The sequence below is a fragment of the Benincasa hispida genome, chromosome 9 (assembly GCF_009727055.1).
Source record: "Benincasa hispida cultivar B227 chromosome 9, ASM972705v1, whole genome shotgun sequence".
Taxonomy (NCBI): Eukaryota; Viridiplantae; Streptophyta; class Magnoliopsida; order Cucurbitales; family Cucurbitaceae; genus Benincasa; species Benincasa hispida.
Window position 1 is genome coordinate 9336392 of NC_052357.1, and position 21145 is coordinate 9357536.

The 21145-nt window shown below is 36.0% G+C and overlaps 1 protein-coding gene across 1 annotated transcript; it reads left to right on the forward strand.

Moving 5' to 3' along the window:
• The first annotated feature begins 6423 nt into the window (after positions 1 to 6423).
• On the forward strand, positions 6424 to 19548 carry LOC120086648 (uncharacterized protein At1g76660). Its single transcript, XM_039043385.1, has 4 exons — positions 6424 to 6748; positions 6872 to 7029; positions 17605 to 18784; positions 19087 to 19548. Exons 2-4 carry the CDS (start codon positions 6991 to 6993, stop codon positions 19284 to 19286), a joined length of 1419 nt encoding a protein of 472 aa, XP_038899313.1. The 5' UTR covers positions 6424 to 6748; positions 6872 to 6990; the 3' UTR covers positions 19287 to 19548.
• Positions 19549 to 21145: the final 1597 nt, after the last annotated feature.

Genomic DNA, 21145 nt, shown 5'->3' on the forward strand with positions numbered 1-21145 from the left:
ACCGCAACTCCGCCGCCAAGTAGGTATGAGTTTAGTCTAAAAACAGTGTCTTGCTCGTAGTTGGATGTCCGCATGACACACGTGGAGGAAAGCCAAAACGAAGGCAAGGCACTTGGATCAGCGCAAGATCAGAGAAAAATAATAATGTAAAAAATATGCAAGGATAAAAATCATTTAACACCCCAGTAAAAAAAAGTTCTTTTTGAAATAAATCACGCGATGTCCTGGAATCTAGTAAATTTTTTTTTTAAGGTTAAACTTGCAGTCCCTAGGTTTTAGAAATATTTTTAGAAGAGACTTGAATAAAACTTAAGGAAATTTTGGTGTATAGAATTTGAATGAAGTACCCTTGAGAAATCTAGCAAAAGAGATTGCGACTGACTTTCTAAAGGAAATCTTTAGCTTATGCTTGAAGACAATCATTGTTTAAATTTAGGGGTCTAATAACGGACCGAAATGCACGTTATTACCATGCTAAATTATTAAACAATGAAGGTTTGCATTGATAAAATATGTTAGATTACGTCCAAAAAGCATTAAGTTCATAACATTGCGGTTGTATGCATTCATCGTATAGAAACAGTTAATTTTTGTATTTTTATGCAAAATATGCGTTGACGCAAGGCGGAAAGTGCGATCACAAGAAATCAATGGTCGAGCACAGAGTTACCGCAAGGCTTTGCAGTGATTTGTGCTTGCAAACATCTGCTCAAGAAGGATTGCCACATAGAGTCGGCATAACTTAGTGGGCGCATCTGAGTGAAAGACATAATTAATCACGATGGGATAGAAAGTTGATGACGGTTGAATCTGAATTAAGTTGACAAACCACTAACGATAACAAGTACACTCAGCTTTTCGGTGACAAATATTTGGTGCATCAGTCAGAGAATTAAAGCCATCCCATCTGTGCAATCATAAGAGAAAAGCCACCTTTCACCCCGCAGCTTTATAAATATCGAAGGCAACCTTCAGAAAAGGGGTTTAGCTGGTTCAGCAAGTTCAGATACTTAGAGAATTTTCCCCTTAGAATAGCCTTATTCTTGGTTTTTCTTTTCTTTTAAGGTGGAGCGAGAGAAGGGAAGAGACGTCGGAAGATCGCTCAAGGCAACTCGAGAGAGAACCCGGAGGCGTGGAAAAACAGAGAGCGGGCCGACTCTCGCGAGAGCGAGACTATCTTTTGAACAAAGTAGAAAAGACAGTGTAAAAGCCTTGGGAAGCAAGAGATTGCTCCAGGCTTATGTGTAGGTCCTATAGACTTATCGCATATATCGCATGCGTTCTAGTACTAGAAGCCGTAGCATCTGCGTCGAGAGATGGTTTGCTATTGTATGTGTGTTGCATGGTCGTATAACATGAACGCATCTTAGGAAGTGTTAGCCAAACCCTTCTCAACTCGTTCACTGCATACTCATCACATCTTCTGTTTTATCAACTCTTTTCAAAACTCCACCGCATTTGTTTATTTTTATTACCGCAAACAACAATCCAAACAACTATTTGATCATTTGGTTACCGCAAAGTCTTCTTGAAAATCACCACCGCAAAACTGTTTTTCCAAGTCCCTGAGTTCGACCCTGGACTTACTAGGAAACTCAGTGGGGTTTATACTTAGATTCCACTAAGAAAACTTGTTGCTCAACACAATTCCATCACCGCATTTCATTCTATATTTTCACCGCATAAAATAACGCATCAGATACCCTCGCACACATGTCTCTATATGAATAATTAGGATCAGATCGTTTGTAGCACTTTACAACATTTGTAACACCTACAAAGCATGCCATATCCGTAGTGTCACTAGGATAAGGTACCCAACCTTATCCATTTATTATAAATCGTTTAGGTTATTATTTAAACAAGATCCACTTGTATGTCTTTACATACTTCTTTAAATTACATAAAATAACATAGGATGTTAGTTTATTGGATTGAGTATATGATCATAAAATAACACTTATTTTCATAAAATAACATCTATTTTATTAATAACAATACGTTTATATGATGTTTACAAACTATGAGATTGCAAGAGATTTCGGATACCAATCCCAACAATATAAATATCACATTTTTATATGTATACACCTCTTTATGAATTCATTTCATATAAATCCAATATTTGAATCTTATTCAAATATATCTCTCTTACATAATTAATATCATATCTATAATTAATCATTATATAGTAATCTCGTTAATATAAAATTCCCTAATTTGATTTGAACAATTTAAATTATTCTTCATTATTATCCTTTAGTGCACTAACAAGAATACCTTATGGACCTACAGATTAATGTTGGGTTGGGTGTCCTAAAACTCACAGTTTGTAAAATTAAACATATTTTATTAACAATAAAGATGTTATTTAACATTTCTTTAATAAAGTTGTTATTGAATCTATTAATTATATTCATAAAGTTTAAATCCAATAAACTAAGATCCATGGCTATTATATGAATACTTGAACTTTATGTAGAGACATAAAAATGGATCAAAGTTCAAGTAAATAGCCAAAACGGTCTATAGTACATGATTAAGGTTGGGTACCTTATTCTGGTAACACTATTGGATGCGACATACTTTGTAGCTATTACAAGTTGTTGTAAAGGTGCTACAAACGAAGTGATCCTGATTCGTTCATGTATTAACATGAGGAGTGGGTGCGTTCGATGTAATGAGTTTGCATAAGATCGGACCTAGGTAGCTCGATCTTAGTCCTAAGCTAACTATGAACTCCTGTCTATTCGAGATTATCATTAGATTTGCATGGGTGAGGGTTGGCTTAACAAGCTGGTTCAATAAGCCTCCCATTTCAGGGGTAAGACCGGATAGATAGTTGAGGACATAAGGTGCAAGATATAATTCACGCCTACTCGATTTAGGGATAGAAGAAAGGTTGTTCTCTAAAGTACTGAATCTAGGTCTTGAACAAGGGGCCCTACCCTCTTATTGGCCTGAGAGGGATCCAGTTTAGTGATTGGATCATAAACCAATTGTTAATTAGAGGATCGGTGGGAACTTAAGGAACACGACATAATATCGAGGGTAAAACAACATATTGACCCAACTGTTATTATGAACAACTTGTGAAGGGTCGACTTACTGATTATGGTTATATCATGTGGGCACAAATATATCTACAGTGAGGAAAGTGCAACTATCGAACTATAGTGGTATGACTTGATAGTTAACGAGTATTGTTTAATTTGGTCTAAAGAGTTTAGTCAATTAACCTTAATCATTGGAGCTCATGATCTGTAGGTTCATAAGGTCTCTTTACTAGCTCGTAAAACATGAACACCTTGAATTATTAAAATGAGTGAGTTTGGAATGATGTCAATTTGAATTGTTCAAACTAAAATTAGGGTTTTGAGTTTGAATAAATTCAAAATCAAATTAGGGTTTGTTTAATTATATTCAATATAATTAACGTTTAATTTGTTGAAATTAAAGAAAATTGGAGAGTTTATAATGTTTAAATATTGATTTAAATATTAATTACATGAATAAGATTCATGTTGGAAATTAGATGTGTGATTAATTTGATATTTGATATTTAATTAATTAATTAATTAAAAATCAAATTAATTTCAATGTTAATATTCAATTTGAGAAATTGAATATTGAAATGTTGAATTTGATTAATTAGCAATTAATTAGATTTTTAGAAATTAAGGTTTTTTTTGGAAAAAATGGAGAAAATAAGGGTTTTCCCACTTTCACCTTTAAGCATGAGGTGCTTCTCATGACAATCACACAATTCCCACTTGAATTGGGAAGTAGCTGCTGGCCATCAATCAGATTGAATGTAGTTGCATGTTGAGATTCAATAAAAACTCTGAGATTTGAAGATGAATCAGAGGAACTTGAGCTGGAAAATAGTTTCTGCTTCTTCATCTTCTTCCTCACAAACTCTCTCAATTTTCTTCACCAAATTCACTCAAATTCGTCTTCCACCACTCAAATTCAAGGCTGAGAATAGTAGAGAAGATCTCTTGATGGTTCACTATCGATTTGGAACTGATTTGGAGTGAAGAACAACTTGGAATTAGAAGATTTCATCAAAGGTAAGTTTAACTTGAAATCCACTTTAGTTTTTTTTTTTTTTTTTTAAATAACATGTTTAGAACTCAAATTAGATATAATTAGATTGCTTATTGATTCTGTTTGCTTCAATTGCTTGCTTGTGTATTCCATCAATTAGAAATTCTATTGAAATGAGATTAATTGATTTAACTTTTAATCCAATTAATCAATATTCATTAACTACTGATCACTCCATTAAAGACCGATAGTTGCACTTTTCGCACTGTAGATATATTTATGTATTTATGGATATAAACAATCAATAGAGCGATGACTCTTCACAAATGCTTATAACTACAACTTGGTCAAAATACCATTTTACCCTGCGGTTACATTTAATTCCTTAAGTTACTATTGATTCCTCTAATGAATAAAAAGTTTATAGTCCAACCATAAACTAACACCTCTTAGGCCAGTGAGAGGTTGATACCTCATTATTCAAGACCCGAAAACAACTATTAAGAGAGCAATTTATCTACTTTTCCAAGGAATGAGAAGAAGTGAATTCCATCTTGCATAACTGTGTTCCCAACTCCTTAATCAAATAAATTCCCAAAATAGTAGGTTTATTGAATCGACTATCATGGCCACTATCACTTACACAGATCAAAGAACTGTCGTCATAAACATGAATTCACAACCCACTTAAGATTAAGGACAAGTCTCCTATGGTCATCCTAGTGAAATATTAGTTTCTTCAAGTAACGATGTTATAAAGCGAAACTAATTATTTCGTGGTTCGGTCTATATATAAACTTCTTTATACATGGTACTCCCACTCACATGTCTTTACATGAACAATATGATTCATATTGTTTGTAATACTTATATCTAATGTTACAATTACAAAGTGAACCTTATCCGCAGTGTTACCAGGATAAGACACCCAACCTTCATCCATTTATGCAAACCTTTTAGGTTATTATTTGAACATGAACTACTTATATGTCAACCATATACTGTTCAAGTGACATCATATAACCTCGAATCTTAGTTTATTGGATTGAATTAATGCTGTCTACATGTCAAATAAAATATCTATGATTTTATTAGATAAATAATTTGTGTTAACAAAACTAAAAAAGAATTAGGACATCAATCCCAGCATAGGTGTGTTTCCAGCTCCTTACTCGGATAAATCTCCAAAATGGTAGGCTTATTGAGTCGACTAATATGATTACTCTCATCCATATAAATCAAAAGTTGCCCTCATAAACAAGAGTTCACAAGTCATTCAGGATTAAGGTCAAGTCACCTATTGTCATCTTAGTGAAATATTGGTTTCTTCAAACAATGCGATTATAAAGAGAAACCAATCATTTTGCAGTCCGATCTTGTATAAACTTTTATACAGGATACCCCCACTCACATATCTCCACATGAACAATTTGACTCATATTATCTGTAATATTTACAATCCATGTAATAATTACAAAGTAAGCTGTATCCGTAGTATTACTAAGATAAGACACCTAACCTTATTCATTTGTTGTGGACCTTTTAGACTATAACTTGAACATAAACCACTTGTATACTTATCACATACTATTCAAATGACACAACATAACATTCAATCTTAGTTTATTAGATTGAATTAGTGCAATCTGAATGTCAAATAAAATATTTCTTATTTTATTAAATAAATAGTTTGTTATCCCTCTACATAAGCACTTTAAATAAATATCCCTATTTATTAATTCCCCTCCTTAAACCCTTATCACATGTATATAATTATTTTCAAGTCCCCAAAATAACTCAACTCCCAATTAATTATTTCAAACTCAAATATTTCCAAATTTGCAAAATCTCTTATCATCAAAATTTAAATTGAATTATTTTAACACAATAATTCAATTTAAATTCTTTAAATTCAACCTGCCTCAAAAAATTAAAATAATAAATTCAAATATTACTTAGAAAACTTGGGAGGTAACAAAACATATATTTAAAAACATGAAATACAACTATATTTTCGTTGAATTTATTGTTTTCAAATTTTTTGTTTCAAATTCTCTATCAAACGGTCCTAAGTTTTTCTCCATTTTTTGATTTGGAAACAAAAACTCAGAAGAAAACTTGGAAATTTACTAACTATTAAAAAAACTCCCTAAGCTCTCTTAGGATCGAAGCCCCTTGAAGACCAGAATAAGAAACATATTTCTAACACTTCTAACACCCATCTCAAAAGAAGAAGGAAAAAAAAAAAGTGAAATGAACCGAACCGGTTTGATTTTACAGAGTCAGATTGAACCGAGAGGCTTCGATTCGGTTATCAGTTTGAACCGAACCGACTCCATGGAATGCCTTGCGTTTGGTTTTAGGGTTTCTCCAATTTAGAATCTTTCCTTCGGCTGTCAGCCAGTGGCCTCTCTCTCCCTGTCTTTGCATTTGCTGACTCAATCACACACTGCCACCCTCGCTCAGCCACCGTTGCTGTCGACTACGCAGCCACCGTCGCCGTCGATTTCTTCCGACATCGCTTCCCATTGGAAATTGAAGTATATTGGGTTGCCTTTTTTCTTTTTCTTTATTAGTTACTATTTTCAGTGTCGAGAGACCAAATATATATGCTGTTAGATATTGCTCTGTGAATGGAGAAATACTAGGGTGGATAGGGGCCTGACTCGCATTAGTCCTTAAATGGATGAAGTTGGCGGTAATGGACCTTCTCTCTCTCCTCTTTATGTTCAAGCTAAGACGATAGAAACATATAGCTTTTCTTTTTAATTTCTATCATTTTATTTACTAACGCAATTCCTTACGAACTTATACTTTTCAGGAGGAGGAGGAGGAGGAGGAGGAGGTGGAGGAGGAGGAGGAGGGCCATGAATCTTGTAGGAAGAGACAGCTTAAGACACTAAGAGATAAGTAGATACTTCGTCGAGCTACCGGTTAGGAATGGGGTCCGAGCAGAACAGATTCCCTCAGCAGGAACGGGTATGAGTCCCTTCCCTCACAGATCGATTGTTCTGCTAATATCTAGTTTATTGCTCGGGAATATGGTGGTTTTTGCACATTGTTTCTTATAACAGTAGATGTAGATCTAGGGTACTCTTAGTACCATCTAACTTGTTTAGGCTTTGGATTTACTTTGTAGGCAATGACATTCTCTTTTTTGCCTTTCCTTCTCTAAATCTTGGGTTGCTTTCTCTGCCAACCCATTATTTTCTTGCAAATCTGTTCAATCCATCCCTTTTCTACCGAATTATTTTACGGATGCGGATTCCATGTACTTGATGGTTATTTGGCTAGTTTTTTTGTTAGTTTTACTTTTACTGTCTGATATGACGGGTGTTATGTCACCTTCTCGTCTTGATCTGGTTTATGATCATTCCACCTCTGTGAATCATTCCTTAGTTTCAGTTTCAATCCTGAATTCCTTCCTTTAATCATAGTTTTGACTTACTCTTTTTCTTATGCACACTTGTAATTTACTTAAATCCTTCAAGGTGAGATGCATCTGTCCTACCTGAGAATTTGGTTCCAGTTGTTGGTTTCATTTGCTATTAGAAAATATTTAATTATGCGTTAATTACTTCATGATGTAATTAGTTAATTAATGTTCTGCTTCTATATAAAAATTCAATTTGCATAAATACTGGACAATTTTTTTAGCATGGCTATATATTTTTCTATTTTTGGATAAAAGGACTGAACTTTCATTGAGAAAACATAAAAGAATACGAGGAGAATACAAGAAAACCAACCCGAACCAACATAAAGAAAATGGCTCAAATCAAGCAAGATGAAACCTAACACATAATTATAAAAGTCCTTATACATCAACTTCCGAGGAAGGTATGGAACCTAACAAGGGACCAAATTGTTAGACCTCCGATTCAAAAATTGTATAGGAGGGAAGGCAGAAGTGGCAGTATAGCTATGGACATGGTCTAGGAAGGTAGGTTTTTAGTAGATTTGTGGTTCAGGAATGTTTGTAAAGGGAGTTACAACTTCCCTAGTTAGTTATGGTGGTTTTCCTTTTATATACAATATTTCGATGTTTGTGTGATGGTTAGTGCTTTGAGTGATCTAGGATATTTTGGAAGAAAAGGATGATCCCCCTTGAACAGGGTAAGTTGTACATTTTGTGAATTTCATCTTATAAAGGAGATACCCACCGCAAACTTCTTCTGTTATTGTTTCGCCCCTCTGAATGCATGATTGTTCATAATTTCAACAAAGACCCCGAAGCAAAGCACAAATGACCCCTTTTACTAAGGTCGGATGATGCAACAACTCCTCGAACATGGTATTGGAAACTCCTAATGTCGAGGATTGGGAAGAGATCCTTAAACTCTTTTATAAAGGAGATACCTACTGCGAACTTCTTCCCTAGATTGTTTCAACCCTTTGAACACATGATTGTTCATAATTTCACGAAGACCCTGAAGCAAAGCTTAAATGACGCCTTTTTAAGGTAAAAAATTATACAACAACTCTGAACATGGAACTGAAAACTCCTAATGTCGAGGATTGAATCCTTATGATGTTTGGTCCCTGGTTAGATATCATGTTTCTTTTTGGGTCTTGATTTCAAAGGCTTATGATTTTGTTAATTAGAGCTTCTTTCTTTGGTGGGGTTTCCTTCTTTTGTGGGTGTGGTTCTTTTTATATGCCCATGTATTGTTTCATTTATTCTTAATGAAAGTTGTTTCCATTTTAAAAAAAAATGTTGGTTGGAGGCAGGTGTAGGTAGAAGGAGATTGAATGCAGGAAGGGAGAGATGGAGGGAAAGCAAAGTGGGAGATGTTGAGTTTTTCAAGATTAGTTTTTATTTATTTTTTTTATAAATTTACAAACTCTTTTACAAACTTTATTTTGTGGGCTTTTAATGGGCACTTTGTGGTATGTTGGGTTTTTGTCTTTATTGGGTTTAAGTGAGCCCATATAACTTATTGGGTTTATGCACATTCAGATTTTAAACCAAAGAAAAAAAAACTTGGGTGCATCCTGAGCTGTCAGACAAAAAACTTTACCTTCTTGGAGATTTTAACCTTTTACAACAAAGATAAAATTGGAACACCAGGAGAGGAGGGATTACCAAAATTATAGGAAACAGATTTGCATGTAAACCTTTCAAAAGGATTAGTAATACAAGTATGAAGATCCCTCCTCCCTAGACAAACAGAGAAATCCCCTAGTAAAGATAAAAGGGTCAAGATATCTGTTGTTTCCCTATGGAATAATGGCCTTCTAAACCTAAGGTCAAGAGAGGAGGAAAACCCCAGGAAGAAAGGATGAAAGCCATCAAATGAAGCCACATGGAAGACAAATGGCATAAACAAGGGAATTGAGATTATAGAGCAAAGGGGTGTATCACCCTATCAAATGTCTTCCTATCAAAAGTAGGTGATCCCATCCCCCACCACATTGTGAAGTTTGAACATAGAGTGAAAAGAAAGGACCTCAGAAACACCTGTCCACAAGTGGTTGGAAGTGGTTTTCGTTCCCCACTCAGAATCCATTCGAATGGGTGTTAGCATCACAGTTAATTAATGTTCATTATAATCTACATACAAATCTTTATGCATCATATGATGAAGTTTTAAGAGAATATTACACATTATACAAGTTGCTTGATGGTTTTATGTTCTTTTTAGTAGGAACCTGAAGTAGTGGGTCAGTTTTACTCATCCTCAAGCAACATGTTACTTGTCTTTCTCCATAGAGCGAGTGGAATTTCAGGCTTCCAAAAGTTTACCAACATTTTCCAGCTTAAGAACAATTTTAACTGCAGAATTAGAGGTTATAACTCATTTTAAGGATTAAGAAAAGAAATAGTTGGATGAGACTAAACTTCCAAAAAACTCTATTATTGATTCAACCTCGGGGGTTGGATGCATGCAGTAAAATAGGCCTTGGACTCAATTAAGGACCCATAAGTTTAGAAGCTAGAACTCACTGTAACATCTACTTGAGATTTAAGAATGTTTTCCCATATGTTTTCAAAAAATGGTAAGCATTTCCAATATTTTCATGATTGAGTTTTCTTACAAGTTCTCCTATAAAAAGGTTTCTTACAATTTCCTAACTTAAAAAATTTGTTATTCAAAGCATGTGTGATTTTTGTTTCTTAAAAGTTACCTAAGCTCATGCCTATAGAATTCAGAACCTAATGGCCAAAGACACTGAAGATCTGAACTTGAAACACCAAATGAAAGTAGGAGCAACTGTCTAAATTAATGGGAAAACGGCTACTGCCTTTTGAAGCTGGGAAAAAAAATCAACTTGTGGAGGCAACCCTTCAGAAAGATCAGAGGTGGTGGCCATCTATAAAATTCAGTTTGTTGATGTAATCCTTCTAGACGGTCAAAGGTGGAGAAAATAGTGCATTGAGACTAATGAAAATTCTAGCCTGTAATATGTAATCATGAGTACTGAAAGAACTACCCCCCTTAATCTTGAAATCATTTCAGGAAGTAGAAAGCATTTTGCAAAGAAAAAGAAATTTTACAAGGAAACCTGGAGGAGTGAGAAAGCATTCTTAATTCTTGCCTTCAAGGAGACTCTTATCTGGTTGAGAGCTAAGAAGCAAGGCTTCTAGAATGAGGATCTCCGATCTGGCATTGTCAATGAATTTTAAAAATATATAATCCTGTTCCTGGTGTATATTTTATTCTCCTTATACTTCTTAAAAGTATCTTTTGTGTGCTAGCCGGAAGTTTTTTTTTTTTGTAGCTTCCATGGTTTGGGGTTCTTGGCTCTCCATTTATATATATACAATACGCTTACTATCCTAGGTTCTAACAGGTTGATTGAATAGAATTCTTCATTGTATTGTGTCTACTAATCGGTTTGCATTTGTAGCTGCTAGATAAATTTTGACACCCATCATTGTTGCTAAATGATTTGATTATTTCAGAAAGGAAAAAGGTAAGGTTGGGTGATGAGGATTGATTTTGAGAAAGCCTCCACAAGATTCAATTGGGAGTTGTTTTTGGTTCTTTTTAGGATGAGAAGCTTTAGGGAGAGATGGATAAAAGTGGACGCAGTTGCATTTCTAAAACCATTTTTTCTACTTTGATAGATGGTTGGCAGAACTTATAGAGGCTTTGAGACCATGAGATCTGCTCTCTCCTGTCTTGTTACTGGCTGATATTCTTGACAGAATCTTAAGATAGTTGGATTCTGGCTCCTCTGAGTGTGAATATGGATCGGGCAAACCATTTCAATTTGCTTATGATGTCCTTGCCTTTTGCATTAATATTAATGAGTTGGAGACTCCATTAACAAAGATTTGTATTTCAGTAATTAATATGGAGTACCAGGAAGTTCAAGTACAGGATTTGGGATGTCTCCTGCTGTTAATGCTTTGAAGTTGGACATATGGACTCCAATGGTTGAGAAATCCAGCATGAATTGGATATGTGTAGAGTTCCTTTCCTTTCAAAAGGGTGGCTGTTTATCTGTTGTTCAAGCATCTTGGCTAGTATCCCAACCTACTTTCTTCTTTTAAGTTTCCTACCAAGGTTAGATCCTCAATTTATCAAGTGGGATATCATTTTGTTGCGCTAAGATAAGGGATTTATTGACGTCTGGGTAATTTCAAGAATGGGCCTTGCCTACTATTGGGTTTGACATTTTCCTCTTCAGAGAAGTTGCTTGTGGTACTCTGTGATTGGCGAGTATTTGAGGTGGTGAAAGGCTTCGTTTGAATGTTTGGTTGGAAATTGGTCAGAGAATCTTTGATGAAAAGCTAGACATTTGCAGCATTTGGGAGAGAATCAAAACTTTAGGTTGGTCTTTATAATATCTGTATGGCTTCTGTATTTACGATGTTTTGTTCATTCTCTCCAAGTGGAGCAGTTCTTTAACATGTGCTTCTCATTTTCAATAGTTAAAAAAAAACATTTTCCCATTTTCAATTGAAAAAATACAAAAGAGAAACACAAAAGATACAAAGCATGTATCTAGAAAAAAATGAATTCAATGATAAGGAAAGCTAAACGACCTTACTTGCATAGGATTTGTTCTATAGGTTGTACAACTGTGCCCTTGAGTTCTAAAGATAAGGAAAAACAATGTAGAGAAATGAAAGACTTGTTGAGAACCCAAAAAAAAAACACCTGAAAGGACGAAGCATAATAAGTAAATATCCAGTTCATGCTACATCAACCATGTGAAGAATGAGCACAACAGACTCCTCAACAGTAAAGCTAGATCTATAGATAGGCTTTGGGACCACGTTCTTTTGGTTGGGTTGGTGAAATATTTTTGTTTCTTGCTCTCGCTCTTGCTCTCGCTCTCTCTTTTCTTTTGTGCCATTTGGAAGAGGTGATGTAGCTTCCTTAGCGCTTGGTGTTTGGATTTCTTCCCCTTTCTTTTAGCTTTGTATCTTCTATGAAATGCACTGGTTTCTCATTGGGAGAAAAAAGAGAAAAAAAAACCAAGAAAATGTTGCAGCAACAGTAGCAACAGATTTGGAGATGAAGCAGCAATTTAAGAACATATTTAGGATGAGGGAGAATTTAATAGAATGTGAAAGATGGAAGATCTAAGACAGAAAAGAGATGCTGTTATTTTGAGAAACACAGAAGATAACTTTAATCACTTTCCAAACTTTTCATAATATATTAGTTCTAGACATTGTTTTTCATAAACGACTAAGGGGGTATTTGGGGCAAGGAGTTGGTTATTATAGCCTAGGTTATTATAGTTGGGTTATAATCGTTTGTGTTTGGGGTATAGATTATTTTAGTTTGGGTTATAATAGTTTGTTTTCGGGTTGTAGACTATTTTAGTTTGAAGGAAATAGTGAACACTGTAGTAAAGGATAAAAAAATGATGAATGTAAAATAGTAAAAACTGAAGCAAATAAATACTGTAGCTAATTGGGGGATACAAAATAGTATTTATTGTAGCAAGAGGTAGTTATTAAAGTCTTAGGATAGTCCTTACCCCAAACACATCCTAAATGTGCTTTCTTTTTTTTTCCTTGTATTTTCATTGTTTTGTTAATTAAGACTTATTAAAGTCTTAGGATAGTCCTTACCCCAAACACATCCTAAATGTGCTTTCTTTTTTTCCCTTGTATTTTCATTGTTTTGTTAATTAAGACTTACACTAAAACTCTGAAATTTCTTCCAAGTATCTGACCTTTCATTTCAATAGAGCAGAGTTGTAATTTTAAACCTTAGTGGATGTCGGTGTAAGACCCCTAGTTATATAAATAATAAGAGTATTAGTAGAATATTAGTATGATTATTAGTTGAGGCATATTAATAAATAGTTAGTAAGTTGGTTAGGTCTTTTTACTATAAATAGGAGAGGAGTTGGAGAAAGGGAGACAAATTTTTGAGGTGATTTCCTAATTGGGAATTTGAGAGATGATTCTCAGCTCTCTAGAACGTACTGAGGTATATTGTAATTTCTTCATGATATTGCAACATAATTCTATCTTTTGGTTTTCTTGTTTGTTCTTTTTTGTTCTTGAATTTTCTTGTTAGGAGGTATCCTAGCAAATTGGTATCAAAGCTGTTCTCCTGGAACATCAATTTTAGTAATGGATCTTGATCGGAGGAATGAAGTACCCTTAGAGATACAAAGAGAAATGAGAGCATTGCAACAAAGGATCAAAGATTTAGCATCTATCGAAGTAGAGGAAGAAGAGCCAACAAAGAAAAGCTCAGAAAAACATGAAACATTGAGGGTGGTTGTTACTTTGTTGAGAGGAAATTGACACTGAAGGTAGACGAGAGAGGAGAAAAGAAGAGAGGAGATGGCGAGCTCATCAGCAGAGGAGAAAAAGAGAAAAAGAATGCTGAATTAAATATGGAGAAATTGGAGAAGAGAAACCTGATTAACCATGGCCATTGTCGATGGCGAAGAGTGAAATGGACAGAAAGAAGCACTTGGTGGAAGTGGAAGTGTACAATCGAACGAGAAACATAGTTAATTGGTGGACGAAGCATCATTTGAGGGAGAAATTTTCAGTTATCAAATGGTTGGGAAAATGAATTGGCAGTCAGATAAAGAAGAAGAAATTGGTGGCGGTGTAAGGGTTGAGATGGCAAAGAAAACAAAAAAAATTGTTCAGAAGCTGAAAGATTCAAGGGAGGAGAGGAGAAAAAAACGATGAAGTGATGATTGGAGGCGAGGGCATGGGTGGCCGAAGATGATGAAGAAACTACAAAGAGAGGTAGAGCTATGTACGAAGATCGAAAGAAAATGACATGGGCAGATTTGAAGGCCAACTGGTAGCCAAGACGACGTTGAATCTAAAAGTAAAGAGGACTGTTGCCAGATCCAATGACGAAGGGGAAGTTGGCTAGCAATGAGTGCAGTTGGATTGTTAATGGCGGGAGAGGCCGTGATGGAGGCTAAGGGAGAGGAAAAGGAGCAATTTTGTGAAAGATGGGGACTGCAAAGAGTTTCAACAGCTGATAGGAATGATGTGTAAATGGAAAGTGAATGTTATGGGCTTAATATGTATGTATAGGTTGGGTGAGTTTGAAAATTTGGAGGCCCATGATTATTTTTTGATGTAAAGTGGAGAACGAAATTGGTATTGGCGAAAATGGGAGGGAAATGAAAAGTCTAACTCTACTATAATCCATGTGTCAACTGTTTGGGTGATAGAGGAATGGAATCATAACCTTAATCCTGGGGTAATTGGACTAAAATTGAACCAGAAAATCAATAGCCAATGATGAAATTTAATTAGAAAAGCAGAGAAAGGGTTGGGCGAGAACGGGAAAGGGAAAAATATTGCAGAAAGGCAAGGTGGTCGGCGAAGAAAGATTTGGCAAATAACCTACTTACCGACGATCATATGTGGCGATGGAAAGTCATTCGTGCACTTAGGTCGAGTTTATGTCGAGGCAAGCACGCCGTTCTATTATCTTATTGTAGCGAATAACTTCCATCAAACCGGAAATCAAGTTATTGGGCGGTGGAGAAGGACGACCAAATGATCGGACAGTTGGCATGAGGTTGTAGACATGGGCAAGGATGCTGAAGACGTTGAAGATGGTAGGAAAAAGGGGTTGCCGTTAATTGAGAAAAAGGTGGAAGAAAGGGAACTATTTTTGAAAAAGAGAACAAAGTATGCACCCACGTGAAATGTCAGGAGGTGGGGCCATGGAATGGAAAAAGTTACACCATTAAGTTAGTTAGTGGGCTGGATTTTCTTAAAGAGGCCCAATTATTTTCAAATGGGCGACCTAGTTTAAGTTAGGAAGTGGAATTCTTAAGGGATTATGGGTTTTCGACCAGAGGGGAGGTGCTGAAAACATGGAATATTAACCACGTGAAGATCTATGAAGATAGAAGAAAGGGGCTTAGTAGGCTTGAATTTGACAATGATATTGAGGTCCAATTGTTAGAATGGTAGAAAAGGGGCTAGAATATGGGCTGGAGGGGCTGGAAGCTCATGGGTAATTTTTAAGAAAATGGTGAATGGGCTCAAAGGCTGAACTGGGTTGTGGTCCAAAAAGTTGTTAATCATGGTGGTGCAATACCAAAAGACCAATTCTTGAATGAAATGATTCTCTATCAAAATGAGAGAGAAGAATCTTATTTATAGAGGAAATTAGTTACAAGATATTTAACTGACTATCATAACAACTAAAAATTAGCTAACTTAGCAATTAACTAACTCCTATCCTTTTTAACTAGTTATTTACAAAAGGGCCCTTTCCACCTTACACCAATCCCACCCCTCCCAAAATAAACTCGTCTTTGAGTGAGCTAAGAAGCTAAATGAAAGTCCTTTAGGGCATAATATGGCTTCAAATAAGCAATATTGAGACTGGATTAATATGTAGGTCACAAGACAACTTAATGCGGTAATTTGGTTTGGCCATCGGTCTGCGAATGAGAAGTAGGGCTTAAATGTAGTCTTCCACTCAACCCTCGACCTTATTCGAATTTGGTAGTATTCACTCTTCAAGTCCACTTTCGAAAAAATCAAGGCTCCTCCAAATTGATCAAGTAACTCACCTATTCTAGGGATTAGGAAGCTGTACTTCACTATAATCCACTTAGTTGATAGCTCTACTATTAACGTACATCCTCCAACTGCCAACTTTTTTAGGCGTGAGTTGGGCTAGCATTGCACATGGGGCTAAGGTTTGGTTGAATGTGTTCATTTTTTAATAATTCTTCAATATATTGGTGGAGGATCTCATACTCCTTAGGACTCATCCTATAGCGAGGAAGATGAGAGATTTTAGCACCCGGAATCAAGTCAATATGGTGTTGAATGTCTTTACTATTTTTTGTATTTTTTGTCTTTAACAAACATTTTGCAATGTATTTGAGGATTAAAATCTCCTTTGGGAGCAATCGACACCGTTTGGAGAACACAAGACACCCTATCACCTTCATTCATCGCAATATAATTGGCTTCTTTCTCATCATCTTCATTGCATTCAGCCAACAAATCCTCTTCCTCATCCACATATACTAATGTTTTTTGTTGAGGACACTCATTAAACAAGTGACCCACTGGGCCACACCTAAAACACTTGCCCAATGTAAGCAAATTACAAGGATTTTGAACTTTCTTCTTGGAAATAGCCTTTGTTTCCTTCTCACCAACCATTTCTTGCATTTCTTTTTCCTTTTCCTCAGTTGTGGAAGAGTGATTAATAGATGTGTAATTTGAAGTGCTAGCTTTTCTGCCAAGGGAAGCATCCCAAGGAGCCTTTCTTGAAATTTTTTTGGAGCGGGTTTCGTTTAACTCTTCCACTGTTTCAGCATAAGAAATTGCATGAGCTAACCAATGAAATTGTTTAAGCTTTACCTTCTCTTTGATGTCCATTCTTAGCCCCCCAATGAACCATGCAATTAGGTGCTGCTCGTTTTTGGCCAAATTAGTTCTTGCTCCCAAATGGTGGAATTCTTCCACAAAATCAGCTACTGTTTGAGGGCCTTGTCTGCAGTTTTGATATTGATTATACAATGTTTGCTCATAATTGGGAGGAAGGAATCTTTATTTCATCAACCTCTTCATTTTTTCCAAGTTGGGAATTTGGGAGAGGATTCTCAGCCCTTTAGAATGTGTTGAGGTATATTGTAATTTCTTCATAATATTGCAATATTATTCTATCTTTTAGTTTTCTTGTTCTTTTTTATTCAAGAATTCTCTTGTTAGGAGGTATCCTAACAGTTGCTTATTTTTCTTAAGCCGTGGTATTCTGAACATGATAAACTTCTAACACGAGCATTAGATTTTCATGCTTCTTATCTTTTTATTCTCTATTCTAATGTTGTATGATTACGTATTTATAAATTATAATTATTGCCATCGATATTTGATTTATTGATCCTCACTTTAAGGCTGTTCTTCTGCGTTTAAGTGGCCTACTCCATTAACAACATGCTCAGATCTAGAAGACACTTTTAACTCATGCTAAAACTGAATTTTGGACTTTTTTATGGATCAATTTGAAATGGCCATCCCTGCGGCATGAACTTGAACAGAAATTGTGAAAGTGGGTGGTTCTAAACTTTTCTATTCTTTAGTGAGTTGTCATGATTACCTTCTAATACTTTACTCTGTACCAGGGAAAGAGATGGGGTGGATGTTGGGGTGCATTATCTTGTTTTCACTCTCAGAAAGGAGAGAAGCGCATTGTACCTGCATCTCGTTTACCTGAGGGCAATGCCGTGACAACCCAACCTAATGGACCTCAAGCAGCAGGAATGACCAACCAGGCTACAGTTATAACTCCATCCCTTCTAGCCCCACCTTCGTCACCAGCATCTTTTACAAATTCTGCACTCCCTTCAACAGTCCAATCACCTAGTTGTTTCATGTCGCTGTCTGCCAACTCACCTGGAGGTCCTTCATCCACAATGTTTGCTACAGGGCCATATGCGCATGAAACACAGCTGGTTTCTCCTCCTGTTTTCTCAGCCTTCACCACTGAACCATCAACTGCTCCCCTCACCCCCCCACCTGAACTAGCTCACCTAACCACACCTTCTTCCCCTGACGTGCCGTTTGCTCAGTTCCTGTCCTCATCGGTGGATCTCAAAGGAACTGGAAAGGCCAATTACATTGCTTCAAATGATCTTCAAGCAGCATATTCTCTCTACCCTGGAAGTCCTGCCAGTAGCCTCGTGTCTCCAATTTCAAGGACCTCTGGCGATTGCTTATCATCTTCATTTCCTGAGAGGGACTTCCCACCACAGTGGAATCCTTCAGCTTCTCTCCAAGATGGAAAATATCCAAGAAGTGGTTCTGGTCGGTTATTTGGAAATGAGAAAGCTGATACATCGTTGGCATCTCAGGATTCTAATTTCTTCTGCCCTGCTACATTTGCACAATTCTATCTGGACAATCCACCATTCCCTCACACTGGTGGGAGGTTAAGTGTATCGAAGGATTCAGATGCCTACTCTTCTAGTGGGAATGGATACCAGAACCGGCACAATAAGTCTCCAAAACAAGATGTGGAGGAAATAGAAGCTTACCGAGCATCGTTTGGTTTCAGTGCGGATGAAATTATATCTACTACCCAGTATGTGGAGATATCTGATGTAATGGAGGATTCCTTTACTATGAGACCTTTTACCTCAACTAATTTGTCAGCAGAAGAAAGTATTGAACCTCCATTGTTGGGTGAAAAGCTAAAATCCACACACACAACTTTACAGAGTCAGAGGAGTATTAAATCAGCACCTGAGGTTGTTGAAAAGGAAACCTGCACTGAAGTGTTGGCATTATGCAATGGTTATAAAGGTGAGCCGCTGTTCCCTGTTACTACAAGCACTGAAGCACACACTTGTTCCATAAAATGAGAAATCAAAATAAAATAAAAATATAGATATGGTTTGGTAAACATGTTTAAAATGTCATTAGATTTTTTTACTTTTCTTTTTTTTCTTTTCTTTTATTTTTTTTGGGGGGGGGGGGAGGAGGGGGATATAATTTTTCTTCCCCTGCGACCTATTATTTTTATACCGTGACCCACAATTCTAATACTATAAATAGTTAATTTTCTCCATTGCACACCTCTAGTTACAGTTACCTGTTTGATGCAGATAATAAATTGCAAAGACAACCTGGTAACATGTCAGGATCAAGTACTTCAAACCAAGTTGAAAAAGACCTATTCTCAAGGATAGGTTCATTAAAAAATAGTCGCAAGTATAATCTTGGTTTATCCAGCTCTGATGCAGAAGTCGACTACAGAAGAGGAAGGAGCCTAAGGGAGGCCAAGGGAGATTGTTCATGGCAATGACTAAGACAGCCTCTAGAATAGATTACAGTATGTTTGTGTATCTGTTTTTCTACTTTGCAGGTTTCCATGAAATGTCTAACGTATGATCTAACTTGATGGCTCCCTGAATTATGAGTTGGCCACTGGATGGAAAAATGATTATTATTTGTGTTTATCGTGCCAATTTAGATATGGATTGGGTCGAATTTCTGTATTTGGTAAACGAATTTGACTTTTCTTCAATGAATTATATATGTTGTATAATCTACTTGCACGTTCAGTACATCCGGTCGACATATCCAAACATCTGTTCTTTGTGGTCATTGATCGAGTTTTCTCTAGAAACTAAGATTGCTAAAATATCATGCAAAAAGGTTGGTGTTACACCAGAAACAGGTGGTCATCGTTGTAAACATATGCTAGATATTTCTTGCTCTTCTAAGTTCCGGAATTGGTTTGGCAATATGAGAAAAGTCCGTGGAATGAACCTCTAGCAGCGATGGTCTTGTCCACCCGACTTGTTGGAAAGTGCGAATTGAAATCAGCGTTAGACCTGCTTCATTTGATAACTAGAATGCCATGATTCAAAGATTAATGCCAAAGATGACGTCAAGTAAAAAAAAAAAAATCTCAAAAACAAAAAAAAGAAAAAGAAAAAGGAAAAAAGTGAAGAAAAAGTTGGTCAATGACGATACCATATCAAGTTGAAGCACCAAACAAATTCCATTTTCTTTGGATACGCATAATCCGGTTAGATTTTAATAGTTTTAGGAATAGAGAGACTCCACCCTTTTATATCAAGGATAATTTCCATTTATTCTTTCTTTCTTAGGGGCAGTTTATCTTGATTGATTTCAAAGTGAAGCTTGATATAGGAAAAGAAAATTATTTCAAATAGTAAAATTGTTGAAAATATTTATAAGATATAACAAAATTTTGGACTTAATAGACGTTGATGGATACTAATAGACTTTTATCAGTATCTATCAATGTCATTGATAGACACCTATAGAAGTTTATCAGTGTTTATCATTGATAGTTCTAAAATTTTGCTATGTTTTGCAAATATTTTAGTTCATTTTTCTATATTTGAAAACAACCCGACTACATGAAATAATATTTTCTCTTATTATTGAGAAAGACTCAAATATAAACTATATTGAAAGAATAAATTACAAGATACAAGGAAATAATTTTTAATTTACATATGCATAATTTAGTTTGATTTCTTATATTCTCCCTCAAGCTGAATGGTATGTGCTAATTGTAACGGTCATGCTTGTCCAGGGCCTGTTGCCCATGGCCGCATGCCCAATCCAACCCCCTTCTAGCTTACTTTCATATCCTGTATTGTATTAGTTTAGTTAGCTTGCCTTCTTTACATTTTCATTGTAAGTGACCACTCGCCCTTTTGCATATGCAAGGGCGCCAGTTGGCTTTTTGTTCAGAATGCACTATATGGGGATAAGACTAACCATCACTTCCTCATACCCGGAGTAGTACTGTATAAAGCCGTTGTTGTTGCTTATTGCTTTCTAGTCTACTACAATCTTTCTTTCTTTATACACACTCTCAAATCTTCTTACGAAAACCTTTTCTCTAAACCCGTTTTCTAAAAACCATTTTCCCTAAAACGGGGTTGGAGGTTGCAAGAGGCACTCGGTGTGCCATCGGCAGTCCTGTCTCTTATACACATCTAGATGTGTATAAGAGACAGACTACAATCTTTCTTTCTTTATACACACTCTCAAATCTTCTTACGAAAACCTTTTCTCTAAACCCGTTTTCTAAAAACCATTTTCCCTAAAACGGGGTTGGAGGTTGCAAGAGGCACTCGGTGTGCCATCGGCAGTCCGTATTCGAGTTGGCTGGCTTGTTCG